The sequence below is a fragment of the Rhipicephalus microplus genome, chromosome 9, assembly GCF_043290135.1.
Source record: "Rhipicephalus microplus isolate Deutch F79 chromosome 9, USDA_Rmic, whole genome shotgun sequence".
NCBI classification, from domain to species: Eukaryota; Metazoa; Arthropoda; class Arachnida; order Ixodida; family Ixodidae; genus Rhipicephalus; species Rhipicephalus microplus.
The window spans coordinates 47857816-47872410 of NC_134708.1; the positions used below are offsets into that span (position 1 = coordinate 47857816).

Genomic DNA, 14595 nt, shown 5'->3' on the forward strand with positions numbered 1-14595 from the left:
CGTATTTTCAAGTCATTTTAAAACCCTTTTTGCGTGTAGACAGGTAAACCTAGAAAGATTTAAAGACGAATATTTAGGACGCATGCCGCAAGTGAATGAGGAAGTGAAAAAAGCTTTGGAATTATCTATATCTGCATCTGAAGTTGAACGGGCGATTGATAAGTTAAATCCCGGGAAATCTCCAGGACCAGATGGTCTTTGTGCCAAGTGGTACAAATGTTTTAAAAGTGAATTGTCTTCAATACTTGCGGGCGTATTTAATGAGGCATATCAGGAAAAGAAATTACCACCATCCTTTGGTGAATCGCGTACCGTTCTTATTCCGAAAACAGACGAGGTTGAAAAGCTCAGGCACGTCACAGCGTACAGGCCAATCGCACTGACAAATGTAGACTACAAAATATTAATGAAAATTTTGGCAGCTAGACTTCAGTCAGTTATAAAAGATATCGTTGGTCCACACCAAACGTGTGGAATCAAAGGGCGGTCAATAGCTACAAATGTTCATAAAATGCGATCCGTGCTCGAATGTGTTGACACCAGTCAAGCTCGTGTGGCTATACTTCAGCTGGATCTGGAGAAAGCGTTTGATTGCGTTTCCCACGCTCTTTTGTTTGCAGTATTGAAGCACATTAATGTTGGTAAGATAATTATTGACGGAGTAGCCATGGCATATCGGAACGGTAGTACGAGACTAATTATCAACAAGACATTGGGCCCCCCCATAAGAATCGAGCACTCAGTGCGTCAAGGTTGCCCTGTTAGTCCACTTTTGTTTTGCATCTATATTGAAACTTTATGTCAGTCGATATTGCAGAATGACATCATTAATGGGTTTAGAGTACAATCTTCAGAGGTCAAACTACTCGCATACGCTGATGATGTTGCGATTTGTAGCACTACCTATGGCGGTATTGTAGAATCAATCAGAGTTTCTAAATCTTTCGCCGAAGTTACAGGAAGCCACATAAACTGGGGTAAATGCCTCGGCTTCTGGCATGGATATTGGCCTTCAACACCAAAATTTTTTGCAGCAATTAAATGGACAAGAACGCCAGTTAAATATCTCGGAGTACCGCTTGAGTCATACAAAAGTACTGATGAATATTGGACACAGCAAACGAAAGAAATTAAAGAGAAAGCGAATAGGTGGAATGCAACCTATCTGTCCATGTTTGCAAGGGCTACTGCATGCAACTGGTTTTTTGTGTCAAAGCTGTGGTATGTGATGCAAGTGCTGTACTGTTCCCGGGTCAATGTGCAAAAATTACATCGGGTGTTTGCAGTATTTGTGTGGGGTTCTAACTGGGAAAGGTGCAGTCGCACGAATTTGTTTAGACGGGTGAAGTGTGGAGGCCTTGGGCTAGGACATCTGTTTATCAAGCAGTTAGTAAATAGGTTTTTCTTTTTTCGTGAGACAAGAGACCCTTTCCTACTAACAGTGTGTCAAACAAGACTAAGTAGACTGTTGCCCGAGTTTGTTGTGAGCACTCATGTTACCACAGGGGCTGTGCAAGGATACATGAAGGAAGTTGTGGCCAGCGTGCGGTTTTTGTGTGTTCGGTTTTCAACTGACTACCTGTGGTCTGTTGGAAAGAAAAAACTGTACAAAGATTTATGTGACACGATGCTCCCCATCCCATTGTACAGAGCGCTATATACAGCACGCAAGGGCCAGAATGTACTTAAACGAGTTAAAAAAATGCCAGCAGCTCCAAGTGCGAAAACGTTCTTTTTCAAATTACACACTGGAACACTTCCTGTAAGAACCTTCCTAGAGGAGCGTGGGTTTTATATGCCTTGGGGATCTCACTGTCTCATCTGTAAGAAACCGGAAACTATTGACCATGTTTTTCTGCACTGTTGGGAAGGAGTTTATTTTTGGGACGTATTACAAAGGACAATCAAAAAAGAGTTCCCGTTAGATCCTCATGGGATCAGGTATTTGGATATAGAGAATGATGATGGATTACCTTTCGATTTTATTATGATGACTGCCTTGCATAGTATATGGCGCTCTAGAATGGCTGAATTTCATTGTGACCCAGACAGAAGACCAGCAAGAGAGTATTTTAAAGAAAGCATCTCAAGATTTCTCGAGGTAGTAAGAACAGATGAATGTGTACCTTTATGGGTAGAAAGGGTAGAAGCCCTACTGACCATGAAGGAATTCTAGAACGTGATGTGTTATAGTAATGCTTGACGGGCTTAGTTATTTTCCAGTTTTTTGTATTGCTCAATGTGAATTGTAATATATTAAGCGTAGCAACCCGCATGTGAAGTTTACCGGAAATAAAAAAAAAAAGGTCGGTCCGTGTCCCGTGAGCTTCTACTTCTTTCAAAATGTTCTTCGACTGGGCATAGTGAATCTGTTGACATAACTGGACGGGTGTATTCGACCGACTCTTTTTTAACTCCGTAGAAAAAAAAAGCGAACCTTTTTTTTCCTCCACGAAAAAAAAATGGCAAGAATGCATAAAATGCTGGGGTAGTTCTTAAAGAAACGCGCACGACTGGCGAAGAGGTAAGTTTTTGAATAAGTACGTCCGAGGGAACGCCATCATGACTTTTTTTTTTTTTATGACACGGTTGTACTTAAACGTATAGCATTTTTAATGAAGGCGGAAGTGCTGTAGGCCCGTGCGCTTCGATTTGGGTGCACGTTAAAGAACCCCAGGTGGTCAAAATTTCCGGATTCCTCCACTACGCCGTCTCTCATAATCATATGATGGATTTGGGACGTTAGACCCCACATATCATTCAATTATCTAAACGTATATTTCACGTTGGGCAATCACATTTGAGATGAACCTGAGTGAAATAAATAAAAAAACAGTATTAAGACGAAAGCAATGCACAATAAAGTACATCTGATAAATCAAGCGCGAATCACAAGTGAATCAGGTGACTTAACTGATGATTGGTGTATATTGAAGTGAATAGTGAGTAAATAAAGCGGATTCGGTGTGTATGATAGTTCAATCAGGTGGCTTAATGGCCTGCCTCTACACGCGCTATCCACACAGCCGCACCGCAAATGCAGGGAGACGTGCCGCACGCAAGCGGAAGGCGAAAGCTCGTGGCCGATTGGCTCTTTCGCTCTCCGCTTGCGTGCGGCACGTTTGCCGGCACGTGCGGTGCGGCGGCTGCGCGGGTAGCATGAGTACAGGCCGTAAGAGCCGATAAACATATATCGAAGTGAATAAAAATTGAATCAAGCGAATTGGGTGTGGATCAAGAATGAATAAAGTTGCTAAAGCGTGAATCAAGGCCGAATCAAGGAACATAAGTGATAATCGATTTATATTAAAGGGAATTGTCTGTGAATGAAAGAAGTGAATGAAGTGTAAATCAAACAATAATGAAATCACCTAAGTGTTAATTGATGTACATTATAGTGAATGAACCTATTTAGCTGCGAATTAAGAACAAACCAAACTTTAAAATCAAAAGTGAATCCAGTGAGACAGCTAGGGATGCAGAGTCATAAAGCGATCTGAATGCGCAATGATTATTAAACTTAATGAAGAATGAATGAACCTTCATTACCGTCAATCGAATGCGAATCAAGAGTAAATGAAGTGAGAGGGTTGGGAATGTCATGTAAATCATATGTAAGTCATCAAGTAACTTACATGTGAAGCAACGGCAATTAAAGGGAATCAAGAATGAATGAACCTGCAGTAATGCGAATCAATGGTAAGTCAAGTGAGAGGGCTGTGCATTCAGAGTGATCAGGTGATTTAAGTTCGAATAAAGAGTAAGTAAACGTACAACAATGCGAATCACGTCAACCTGGAGTGATTCAGGCGAATCAGGAGTACCCCTCAGAGCACAGACATTGCGACTTGTTCAGATACCTGGAAACGCAGAAACATTGTCGCCAGTATTTATTGAAGCGAAGAGTCAAGATATGAAGCTACACAATATCAAAGCCACCACAGCTGAAACCGTCGTTATTCAGGGAACGAGTTGAAGTGAAGCCTCAAAACTTTGCGTCAGGTGCAACTGATCATCTCTCAATCATTCAATCAACCTCCCAATACAACATTTCACTTTGTCATATCGGGCGAAAAACTGAGGGCACAGGTACATGAACATGACAGGAGATGTAATCAAGGAAAATTAAAGTGTGTATGATTTGTTGTAGTTTAATTGTTGGTTAGTGCCACAGTCCAACTTGCTTGTTGTTGAAGTTTATGCGAGGCCAATGTCCACCTTCTTGCTCAATGCCTTGAGAGGTGCTAGCTAACACTCCTAGAGCCATGATTGTTCTTGGAACAAAAGAGCATAGGTAACATCCAACTTTTTTGGCAAACATTAAGTCTCAATTCATGTGGTTGTCTTCGGACATGATAGCAGCAACCAGCCGATAATATTCAGATTTGATACGAATGCACAAATTCACAAGAGTATGAGCAGTTTATTGAAAGAGTCATTGCATATTAAACAAAACATGGCCTTCTACAGGGCAATCTGTTGAAGCATAAAAGAAATTGAAATAAAATCAGACACGTCTTCCGGTGCCTTGACCCTCTGAGGAAGACGATTTCAAAAACAACAAAATCCTTATTGTTTAGATGCATGTGCACACACGAGAGCTGTTGGGCTTTGCTGCAAAAAAGAAGCTTGCTTATTGAAACATCTCGAACTGAAGCTGCTAGTTCATCTTCCAGTGATCCCGAAGGATGCAAGAAACAATAAATGCGCATGTGCTGTGCTTTAAAATGATTTAAAAATGACATATTAACAAGGCCGCCTTTCACCGCGAGTTTAGTTAGTTTCTCTTTCTACCATGGCACTTGTGAGATGTTGCGAGCTAGTGTTAATGTAATTTAGTGTTTCCATTGGTATTCCTCATAGCATCACCACATTTTTTGCCAATTTTTATGCTCCTCGAATGCGTCTTCCAATGATCTCAAATGTGCACTATTCTGTGCGAGCTTGTTTCATTTTATGCCTGCGAACTTTACAATCTTGTCACATGACCGTCTGCCGTCCACAGCAACGTCTTCCATTCGTTGGTTTCCATGTAATAGTTATAACAGACCAAGGGTTATCTATCATTTGCGATACGTGGTCTGTCCCGGTCTGTATCTTTTAGGGGCGAAGCTCCTTAAGGCGTGGGTCTGTCCATCCCTTGTATGTATGTAGTAGCACGTAGCCATCGGTGACACATACCCACTCTAGAATGGGTATGTGCCAAAGGTGATGCGAGATGGAAGACGGCGGTACTTGGAGTGTCCACTAGATGGACGCATAGACGGACGGACAGACAAACCAGCAGATGGACGGACGAATGGATAGACTCGCGGAAATACGGACGGATGGACACACGAAGAGACAGAAAGACCGATGGATGGACATGTCGGACTCACAGACGGACGGACGGACCGACGGACGGACGCATGGATGGACGCACGGATGGTCGCGCGGACGGACAGAAGCAAGAACGAACAGACGGACGGAAGCACGGACGGGCTGAAGGACGCTTAGCCCCACTCATCATCATTCACTCCATGGATATGCTGTGATTTTTTCCCTAATGTAAACTGCATTGTCGTCTACCCCTGCCTGGCCCTTACTGCACTCTGCTCTCTTCATTTCTTTCACCATTATAGCTAAAATTTTTCGCTCTGTTGCTGGTCGTATAATTGGTAGTTAGTAGCGTTGAGAAATTAGTAAAGAAGTGGTGGGTGCTGCGGACAACGTTTCGATAAGAGTACTAGTCTTTTTCAAGTCGGCAACTGTTGCATCTTTGAAAAAGAAAAGTCCACTTGTCGAAACGTCACCTTTAGCACTCTTCACAAATTTCTCACAGTAAGCCTCCACCTTCTCTTGTTCCTTTATTTTTAGACCTGCAGCAGCGTGCACTTTTAAGTATCTTGCAACTTTCCACGGGAGATCTTTTCAAAGCGCGTCCAACTTTCGTACCAACTTGACCGTTAACACCACAACCTCTTCGTTGCGTTCAAAGAAGAAGCCACGCCCGAATGTCTGTTCGAGCGGACGTGACCGGAACCTTTCGAATCCTTCATCGACCAGAGAAGCTCGACTCTGTCTCGACACCAGCCAAGTGGGTGTCAGCACCTTAGCGCGTCCTCGCGGGAACAACCAGCGTGGCCTCGTGAGCGCGACCGACCGCAAGGCCCACGGATTGAACACGTCGACGCATTGATCGGCCGCTGCGTAGACGCTCAGAGCAGTACCGTCTTCCAACAGTACCAGCTTCAAGTTGCACGTGTGGTCTGGAGTCTCGCATCGGGTCGTCCACACCTCCGGGTCCAGTGGGGAGGACAGGGCGGCTTCGGTGGAGTGCTCAGTGTAGCTCTTCCTGAAGGCGACTGTCAAAGTGCACGTCTCTCGGCGACGCCTGAAAAAACGCGACAATGGTCTTACGGCAGTAGAGTCTGCGAGTCCGGACGCAATTATTCTGCCGGAGTGAGCTCCTCGGTTGTGGACCCCAGCGCTGACGCCCAACAGGTCTTCTCCAGTGGAACCTTCGGGAAATAGTCTTTCTAGGGTCTCCTTGGCATGGCTCATATCTGCTTGAAGGACCGCAGTGCGCGTGCCCAGCGCTCGCATGTGCTCCAGTAGCTCGTTCATCTTGGATTCGAACGCTGCGTGGAGGAAGGAGAAACACGGTTCGACACTCATAAGAAAATCGACAGAATCTGAGGCTTGCGTGCGTTTCCTTCCGTAAAACATTCTTATGAAAGGGACCTACAGCCAGCGCCCCACAGAGGCACTAACCCGCCCTCAAGTACCCCTCATTTAGAAAATGAATAATCTTCTACAGCATTGTATCTAGGATGTTTCACACAATACATTTTGACTTGCTCATTGATAAATGTTTTTTAAACGCAACAAAAACGGAAATGGACACTTTAATATGCTGTTTGAAGTGATGACCGAGGTTATTACCTAAGATGAACACTAGCGAGAAAACATGATGTTGAAAGCTTTGTGTGTGCGACGAGCATGTAGATTGATAGGTGCTGAAAGCGAATTTCATTGTGATATCAATTATATGGACCCTCGGCTGGATTTCGCCGCCGGCGTTGACGTCGCCGTCACTCACCATATATGTACACATATCTATATATATATATATGAAAACGCAAGAAAGAAAAATTATTCACAAAAAGGCTTCGGCGCGTGGAATCGAACTTGGGATTTCAGAGACGTGAATGCGAGGCTACTGAGCCTAACTACTGAGCCACCGAGGAGCACGACCTTGAACGATCAAATGGCAAGTTATTTATATCTACCACTTACCGCTGGTGGCAGGAATCTCGGGGGGGGGGGGAATTATAGTATTTTCAGCATTACCAGCAAGATGACGCCATGAACGAACGTCGTCACGACGTGGCAGCGCGCGCTCTCATTTCCCACGCGTAGTTTGCCCAGCGGAGAGGAGTTGGGTGGACGCTCAGCCCTTATCTCGTGGCCGGAAGGATCATACGTCTTCGCTGGCTTTGGAGTTGCCCCTGAATGATTCTGTTGCAGTTACCGGGCGCACAAAGATCGCTGCAACCATTCCACAGTTTTCGTTTGCGAAAAGGGTGCCCTTTTCAGACATAACGAAGTAACAACTGAGACGCTTATTCGCGTGCATCTGTACCTGTGAGTATGTTTCGTGCGTCACTTGTGGGTGAGAAACGCGGGTTACGTTTCAATCTGCTTGCCAACCTGCGTGTGACCTTCAAATTTGTTGCTATCGCATTCATTGCTTCACCTTTGTGGCCAAGCTGTGACTTTTTTTACAGTGAATGTAGGCTTGTATTGTTTTAAAGTACACAATCCCTAAGACATATTTCACCAATGATCAGTGGGCCCACTCTGATGAAGACATATTTCATCATTGAACAGTCAGTGAGCCCTCTATGATGCTATAATCATTTCCGAGAGGAAAATTCTACCAAGCCCTGACACTCAAATTAGGAGTGGTTCATGGCCAACGGCAAATATCAGTTTAAAAAAATTCACTGATTGTTGTGTCCAGACAACGGTATACCTGCGATCGTGTCTTGCGTTAGAGAAAGCGACGCAGCGTCTTGTCCGTTGCCGGAAAAAGTGGCGCTGGGAAGTTGGTGGCTTCTCAAGGAGTTGATGGCGGGAGGTGCCACGCATCCACGGCGATAATGGTCGACCAGTTTCGAGCGCACTTGCATGCTCTGACAGCGGGGGCAAATGACCGCGTGATAGGTGCAGTCCTGTTCGAAGTGATCCAGCAGACCACGCAGTGGACCCGTGAAATCACATCCGTATCTTGCATTCCAGCATCGAACCGGCATGTTATTGTTTGAAAAAAAAGATGACGTTTGCCCCTGGAGTGATTCGTTCTTTCAGTAAACGCAACAAGATACAGATCCCAACCGCGCGCTACATAAAAAACGCACATTTCTTTATGTTCTGCATAACAAAACATGCCACATCTCGGGTTAATGCGGCTTCGTTAACAGCTCTTCGAATCGCTATTTTATTTAACAGACCAGTTAGCAAGCTACAGCGACACATTCACAAATAAAATAAATCAATATCCATGTTACCGATGAGTTCAGCTTCTCGCATTCATGCCGAATACGTAGTAGCCATCGTGAGTACACGTAGGCCAAGGCTTCCTGTTACGACATATCCTGCGTAGTATGTCCATAAAATGGCTATGAATAAGCTAAAGTAGTTGCTTGGGCGTGTTGGTATGACATCGTGAAAAAGAAACAGCGCGAAAAACGAGAGACCAGATGAAGAAGGACACAGAATGATTTATCTATGAATAAACAGTTGTTATGAATAAACAGTTGAACTTCATCGTCCGATTTTTCCGCTTCCTATTCATTTCCTCGGTCTATGGCTCTGTTTTCGTGCTAATATGTGGGTTATTCCTGCCAACTGTCACAAACAAGGTGCTCGGCAAAAACATATTTCTCTCAAATAGTTTTAGAAAATTACAGACATGTAGATATTAGTTTTAAAGAAGTTTCCGAAAATAGTTTTAGCGGGAAAAATTGTTTGTGCCGGTAAGCACCATTTAACATTCACGAATTGGTGTAAACCAGGTACGAAAATAATTCCTTATAAATTTACTATTTCGCGCAATATTTCAATACTTGCTTTTGTTGCATTTGTAGAGCAACGTGCTCGTATTGTAAGACAGCTGCTCATCATAGCTTCGAAATGTTCACTCTTCATAGCGTACACAAAACTCAGCAAATTGTAGTGTTTTCAATCAAATCAAATCAAATCAAATCAAAGTTTATTTACATCCTGAAGATGTGGGCAAGCTTGGGCGAAAAGCGAAACAATTCGCTTGAGGAAAGCCCAAGCCCCCATATACGAGGCATAACAGTAGAAACACACAAAGATGTGAAAACGCTATCAGAAAACAAACTAGCGCGTTACATACATGAAAAAAAAATACTAACACAGATACTCTCACGGAATCATACCAGCGCGTTACAACAATGATACAGGGTATGTGTAAATGTTCATGCCGATAGTCAATCGATAGAGATAATGATTTGACCCAACAATTTATTCAAAAACAACAGGCAAACATCAAACAACAAAAGCAATGTAAATATATCTCTCTTCATACAGTACAGCAATTTTTTTTTTACGGTGATTGGTTACAGGAAGTGTTTTTAATATGACTTATACTGCGTTTCTCTACTTCTATTTCGCTTCTGAGGAGAGTATTTAGCAAGTGAGGCAAACAATACTGTAACATTTGTCGTCCGTATTCAGTTCGGCAGAAGGGGATGTTCAAGAAGTCTTGTTTGCGGAGAGAATAGAAAGGAACATTTCCTCTTAGATTAGCAAGATTTAGAAGGTCATGCTGATTTTTATAAACAGCCTTTTTATATCTGATAGCTAGTTTCCAATCATAAAATTTTTCTATGGGTACAACGTTAAAACGATGAAACAAATCCTTTGTATGCGCATGATATTCAACGTTAGCTATGGACCGAAGAGCCCTTTTTTGTAACATTAATATTCTATGGTTATTTCTCTGTGTGGAATTTCCCCACACCAAAAAACAATAATTCATGTGAGATAAAAAAAGCGTGTTGTACAGCATGAGTTTTATCGATACAAGAAGAATGTGTCGAAATTTTGCAATAGCACCCACACTTTTAGCCACGCGAGATTGAACGTGGTCGAAATGATCGTCCCAGGACATATTTTTTTGAAACAGCACACCTAAAATATTTATTGAGTTCACAAATTCTATAGGCGCCGTGCCTAAAAATAAGGAACTATCAATGGTGACTGAAAGCTGACGCGGATGAAAAAGAACGGCCTTTGTTTTTTTATCATTGATCAACAGCGAGTTTTCTTTACTCCACTTTTGTATGTCTTCAAGGGCGTTATTTATTTCAGGTGCTAAAATTTGCAAATTTTTTCCAGTGAAAAATAGGCTAGTGTCATCAGCCTAAATTACATAAGTTACTGTTTTGTTGATAGTGTTTATGTCCTTTATGTAAAGGATGAACAATAAAGGACCTGATATGCTTCCTTGCGGAACGCCAGTGACTACCTGCTGTAACGATGAAACGGCCGTTCCTATGCTGGCACATTGAAACCTATGCTTCAAGTAGGATTTTATCAAAAGCAGTGGCACGCCGCGAATACCATATAGTTGCAGTTTTTCTAACAAGGTTGCATGCTGAATCCGGTCAAAGGCCTTAGAAAAATCTATGTAAATGCCTACACATATCTGTTTTAATTCAAAAGCCTTAAGAATGATTTCCTTATGGGTTAGTAGTGCAGATTCAGTTGATTTGCCGTGGAGAAAGCCATGCTGAGACTCATTGATTAAATTGAAAGCGTGACTAAATTTTGTTATTCGTTTATGAATAATCTTCTCAAGGCCCTTTGAAAATATAGGCAATACAGAAATCGGCCTGTAATTCGACAACTCATCCCTATCGCCCTTTTTGTGCAGGACACTAACTTTAGAGATCTGCATCATTTTCGGAAAACAGCCTGTTGCTATTGCAAGGTTGTATATGTGGGCAAGCAAAGGAGCAATGACGTCAAGCACCAACTTTACCGGCTCGATCTGTATATCGTCAATATCCCTAGCTCTGCTGTTTTTGAAAGACGCATAAATATCTCGCACCTCGTGTTCATCCGTTGGCTCTAAATAAATACTGTGCTTATTTTCCTTAATACCATAGGTTGCAGGAGGGATGCACTGTCCGATACTAACCGCATCCCGAAAGAACTTATTGAACGCTTCAGCAAGTTCTTTTCCGCATATGCGCTTACCGTTTATAACGAGATATGCATGGCGAGATAAGCATGACTGAGATGATATGTATAACGAGATATGCATGACTGAGAATATGCATGGCGGTTGCGTACGGTTTAGCAGTTTATTTAGTTTTTTCCATACATCTCCTGTTTATTACAGTATTCCCTGCGGAACTGGTCATGCAGATATTTGTTCTTTTCACTTCTAAGGAAAGAGGTTAGCTTATTTCTATATTGCCTAAAGATATCAAAGTCAGTATCCAGTCTACTCTTAAGAAACTTTTTGAACAATCTCGTTTTTTGTTTAATTCTTTTTATGCATTCATGGTTTATCCATGGTTTACGACCTTTACCCTTTTTTATATTCTGCGTTATTAGGATAAAATGCTCATGGTAGATACGTTTAAAAATGGAAATAAATGCCTCGTAAGCTGCATCTGCAGTTTTACTAATTTTTTCGACACAACACGACCATCAATAAAATGCACAAGTTACCCTTATCAAACTCTCCGTAAAATTTACTATGTACAAATGTTTTTTTGACTGGTGTGGCACATAGCCTTTAAAATAAAATACTGAACTTTACAAAAACGCCCCCTTGGTCTGAGTTGAGACGTCTGTAGCACCGTAAGGTGGTCCAAGAAAAATCAGGATAAAAGTGGATACAGTTGAGAATCATAGCAAATTTGTTGGCAGAAACTTTAATCATAGTCATTTTTGTTGTAGTAAAGAAACACATTTTCGGAACTGTAGTCCGGCCATTGCAGTGGTTTGTTATGGGGGCAATACAAACCAACTTAATTAGATGCAAAAAAAGAGTGCACTTGCAACACATATGCTTCAGAGTTCTTCTTGTCGGTACTCTATTTTGTATACCACATGTCGAGGTTATAATAAACAGAGGTAAAGATATACAATGCGAACGAATTGTATGTCAGTATGCTTTCAAACTGGAAGACATCTACAGTGGATCCACGGCCACAAAAATTTTCTATAAAGAAAGCAACAGAATCTCAATAAAAAAGGGTGTAAGATACGGAGACACAATTTCTTCTCTACTATTCACCACGTGTTCACGGGAGCTTTTCAGGGCCCTAGATTGGGAAGAGTGAAGGATAAGAGTTGATGGAGAGCATCTAAGTAACCTGTGATTCACTGATGAGATTGCCTTGATGAGTAACTAAAGGGACGAATTACAGCTGATGATTACTGAACTGGACACGGAAGGCAATAGAGTAGGTCTGAAAATTAATCTGCAGAAATCCAAAGTAATGTGCAACAGTCTCCGCAGGAGACAGTGATTTGCCATAGGTGGAGAGATACTGGAAGCTGTAAAGGAATATGCATGTACTTTGGAGGGGTTACAATCACGGAGCCGTACCATAAGAGTGCAATAACTAGAGGAATAAGCATGGGGTGGATCGTATTTGGTAGGTATTCTCAAATGATGAATGATAATCTACCACTAACCCTCAAGAGAAAAGTATGTAACAGCTGCATCTTGCCGGTACTTACCTACGGAGTAGAAACCTGGAGTCTTACAAAGAAGGTTCAGCTTAACCGGCCAAACCAAAGTATTTTTAAATAGTAAATTTTACGGAGATTTTGATAAAGGTAATTTATTTATTATATCGATGGTCACATTTTGTCAAAGTATTCTCGAAAACCGTACAATTAAGTTACACAGGTTGCCGTACACTCTAAAAAGCGAGAAATATGAAGCTATGATGAGGAATTGTCATATAATACGAGCACGTTGCTCTAAAAACGAAGAAATGGAAGTACTCAAGTATTGCACGAAACGGTCAACTTATAGGAACTTTTTTTTCGTGCTTTGTTTTCTGCCATTTCGTGAAGTTTAAAAAAGTGGTAACAGGCGCAAAATTTTTTGCCGCTAAAAATATCTCGCGGTACGTACTTAACAACGAGCGTGTTCTATATGTGTCTAATTTCCAGAAACTGTTTAAGAGAAATTGGTTTCTCGCGGGCGCCTTCGTTGAGACTGTTGGCGTCGAATGACCCGTGTATCGCTTTGACGTTAGCGAGCTCAACGAGCGACAAGCATCACTAAACTATGTAAGCTTGCCCACCATTTGCGTGCATACATGAAAAAGGGATTCAACCCACCCCCATCCCTCCCCGTATCAAATGTTATTTTTTTTCTTTATCTACATCGTTGTTGCCAGCGTTGCCGCACGTATGGTACGTATGTCAGTTTACCTTTGCCTTTACGAGGTCCAGCGGCTGGGTCTCGTTCCATCGTATGGCGCCCACATCGGACACGTCCGTCGTCTGTTGATCGAAAATACATCGCTTCTCCACACCGAAGACTCCGCCGGTGCACTGCTCCAAGCAGAACTCGCAGAACACGTGCGAGCAGGGGAGCGAAGCCAGCCGGCGGGCCACCAGTCCGCACAGGCTGCAAACCAGCGTCCTTCCGAGGGCGTCCCGAAACTGCACCGGTCGACAGTCGACGCCCCGAAGGAAGCCCCGGAGCCAGACCCGGTTGAGGCTCCCGTCATTCTCGCACGTCATGACGGCGTCGAACACGAAATGGTGGTGACGCGACGCGTCACAGGAGGGGTTGGCGTTAAGGGTAGATGCTCCCTGGTTATGGTCTTCCGCAGTTGGGAGGGCAGACTGGCGCGAAATGCAGCGGCGCTTTGCTGGGAGCTCGCCTTTCGATCACGTACGCCAGCCTCTGGGAGCATCGAGTGACGCTCTGGCAGAAGGGGATTCACGTCTCAACTGTACGCTCGAGCAAGCAAACATGAAAGCACGCAGGCAGACGGGCAAGAAAGAAAGAAAGAGAGAGAGAGAGAACGAAAGAAAGGAAGAAGGAAAGAAAGAAGAGAGAAAGAAAGGAAAAGAAAAAAGAAAAAAAAACAAAGAAAGACCTTTGTATGCGAGGATATGAAGAGTACGGTAGCAGCTCCGGGGTTCCTATGACGGTCGCTGCGATGCGAAGTGCATCGCGTCGCGTGTATTTGTTATGTGTGCGAGCTTCGAATAGCAGCCGCGACTGAAAGAGCGCGTGGGAAACACTGCTGCGGCGGTGTGTTGTCTAGACGACAGACGCGTATGTCGTGAGTGACGTATGCAGTTCAATGCTTCTAATAGCGTAAATGATCGTGTTTTGCTTGGAATAAATATTTTCGAGCGTTGCAGAAACCCCCTTTGTGGGTGGCACTCAACCAAAAAAGAGGGATGGGCCAACCGGGTGGCGGGAGGTCTGAAGCAAAGGCCTTTGAAACTAAAACCAAGCTGAGGAATTACTTTGAAAGATACAACTTCGAAATAATTAGAGAGAGTGAGAGAGAATCCAAGAAATTCCTT

General features: G+C 43.0%; 1 protein-coding gene across 1 annotated transcript in view; it reads right to left on the reverse strand.

The window, feature by feature from the left end:
• LOC119165012 (uncharacterized) overlaps positions 1-14017 on the reverse strand; it is a 40254-nt gene extending 26237 nt beyond the window's left edge. The window contains exon 1 of the mRNA XM_075873589.1: positions 13480-14017. Within this exon, the coding sequence (XP_075729704.1) occupies positions 13480-13794 (315 nt within the window). The 5' untranslated portion in view covers positions 13795-14017. The remainder of the gene's footprint in view (positions 1-13479) is intronic.
• Between the last annotated feature and the right edge of the window lie 578 nt (positions 14018-14595).